Source organism: Apium graveolens, chromosome 10 (genome assembly GCF_009905375.1).
Source record: "Apium graveolens cultivar Ventura chromosome 10, ASM990537v1, whole genome shotgun sequence".
Classification (NCBI taxonomy): domain Eukaryota; kingdom Viridiplantae; phylum Streptophyta; class Magnoliopsida; order Apiales; family Apiaceae; genus Apium; species Apium graveolens.
In genome coordinates, this window is record NC_133656.1 from 52,172,653 (window position 1) to 52,174,783 (window position 2,131).

At 45.2% G+C, this 2,131-nt stretch overlaps 1 protein-coding gene across 1 annotated transcript; it reads left to right on the forward strand.

The window, feature by feature from the left end:
• Nucleotides 1-301: 301 nt before the first annotated feature.
• LOC141690584 (uncharacterized) lies at nt 302-1,747 on the forward strand. Its single transcript, XM_074495372.1, has 4 exons — nt 302-861; nt 992-1,505; nt 1,568-1,661; nt 1,705-1,747. Exons 1-4 carry the CDS (start codon nt 382-384, stop codon nt 1,745-1,747), a joined length of 1,131 nt encoding a protein of 376 aa, XP_074351473.1. The 5' UTR covers nt 302-381.
• Nucleotides 1,748-2,131: the final 384 nt, after the last annotated feature.

The following is a 2,131-nucleotide window of genomic DNA, read 5'->3' on the forward strand; positions in this document are numbered from 1 at the left end:
TGTACGTTGGGGGTCCTGACTTGGAATTTGTAAAGCCTTGCGGGAAAGTTAGCCAGGGCACGATTGATTATTTAAATAACATGGAGAAGCACGATACTGCCTACCTCGATGAGTTTCATGGGTCGAGGACATGGTATACGCACTTAGATTTGAAGGACTCTGGATTTTTGGGGATGCACGATTGTAAGGGGGATGTATTAATTGTTATTGCCCTTATTTTGCTTACGTACTTAGTTTTTGTACTTGTCATTGTCGGCTCTTGCTTATTTTAATTTTCGTAAGTGCTTATATATAGGATGGCTGACTTATTGTTTTGTTTGTTTCTTTGTAGTGGAAGGCGCCTCACTTAAAAAGGTTTTAGACGGAGGAATTCGAGGAGGAATGGACAAGGCAATGATGTTGTTATTGCAGCGTGCTGCGAGGAGGCCTGCTGATGCGGCCAGGGCTGGACCGTCGGGGGTTCCTCATTCAGTTTCAATTGAATTGCTTGATGACCAGGGAAACAAGGTAATTGAAGACAATGAGAGGGTTGTTTCAGATCTTGTCCGCGTGGAGGGCAACCCTCGAAAGCGGTTTCGGAGGGAGGATGATGAAGTGGCTGTTGGAGGCCGGGGGGTCGGGTTCGAGGGTGTGAACAAAGATGTGGCCACTGCCGGGGAAAGGGTTTATGGGAAGACCGTCGACCCTCGGTCGAAGAAAGAGGTGATGAGGGTCGAGATTCAGCCCACGGAGCGATGGACGGGGGGATCAACTGTGCCCTTGAGGGCACTTAACCTCTTTAACTTACCTCAGGACTTGGTCGCTTATGATGGGAGGAAGCGTGAGGACCTTGTTGATCGATGTAAGAGCCGGGCTGGGAGGGTACGTTCATTCCCTTCTCTTTCTTTTTAATGTGCATGTTTTTTTTTTTTTTTTTGTTTTCATGTTCGGTCATGGTCATTTATAGTCATAGTTGTCGACCCTGTTTTCATGTCCCCCCCCTTTTTTGCAGTTTCTTTCCGATTTTATGCATATACTGGAGGATTACAAGGCTGATGTTGATGGTGAGGCTTGTTCCAAGCTCGAAGCTGAAGTTGCTGCCTTGAAGGGGGGAAAGAAGAAGATTGCGGTGGGTTTTGCGGAACTCGAGCACAGGGTGGCTGATTTGACTAAGGCAAATTCCGTACTGTCGAAAAAGGTTGCTGAGATGGAGGCTACAGAGCAGGTGTCGAGTGGGAGGATACAGGAGCTCGAGGGTCGACTGCTCGAGGTGGAAAGGGAGCTTGAAGAGGAAAAAGGCAAGCGCCAAGGCTTGCTTCGACAGGTTGAAGGAATGGATGGCTCCTACAAGTTGATCGTGAAAGAAAATGCGGATTTGAAGACAGAGGTAGAGAAAGCCGTTGAAGATATCGCTGGTGCTCTGGGCGACGGTTATGGACGATGCCTTCGGTGGATGGAAGAGGCTGGTTTTGCCGTCGAGGGTCATGCCTTTGATGACTATCTTCGTGACCTGGCATCGAAGGGTGGTAATGCGTGAAGGCAGGGTATGCCCTGTGATTTTTGTAATCGTATTTGAACATTTTTTAAGTGTTTAAGAGCTTTATTGATACCAACATCATGGAAGTCCCAGAACTTGAGAAGTATAGTAATCACTCTGGTCCTGGATTTGTAAGAAGTATAAGGTATGCGATCCATTGTTTAAACTTATTTCTATGATGTAAGCAGTTACGTATTGGCTGGTTTTGCTATCTATTTGTCTCGAGTTTGAAACATTAAGTCGTTTGTTAGCTTCGTAGTCGAGTGTTTACATTATGAGAGAGATTTTATTGCCCAGACCGTCGTCGTGAAGTGGTTGTATAAATACTTGTTTAGAAATGAATGATTATTTTTAGTTAAGGAGCGCAGGAAGTGAAAATCTGTGCTTTTTCCAAGTTAAAGAAATTTGTTCATCATAACCTCGTAGCGACCCCTATTATATCGAGGGTTTGTTTTTGAAATGGCATTTTACTGCCTCAAGATAACAAGTTACAACTGAGATTAAATTACTGATAGAACTTTTTGAGGTGAATTCCATTCCAAGCATTTTTGATGGGTTTCCCGTCGAGGTGCGCAAGCTCATAGGTCCCCGAGCTTACAAGTCTCGAGATCCGAT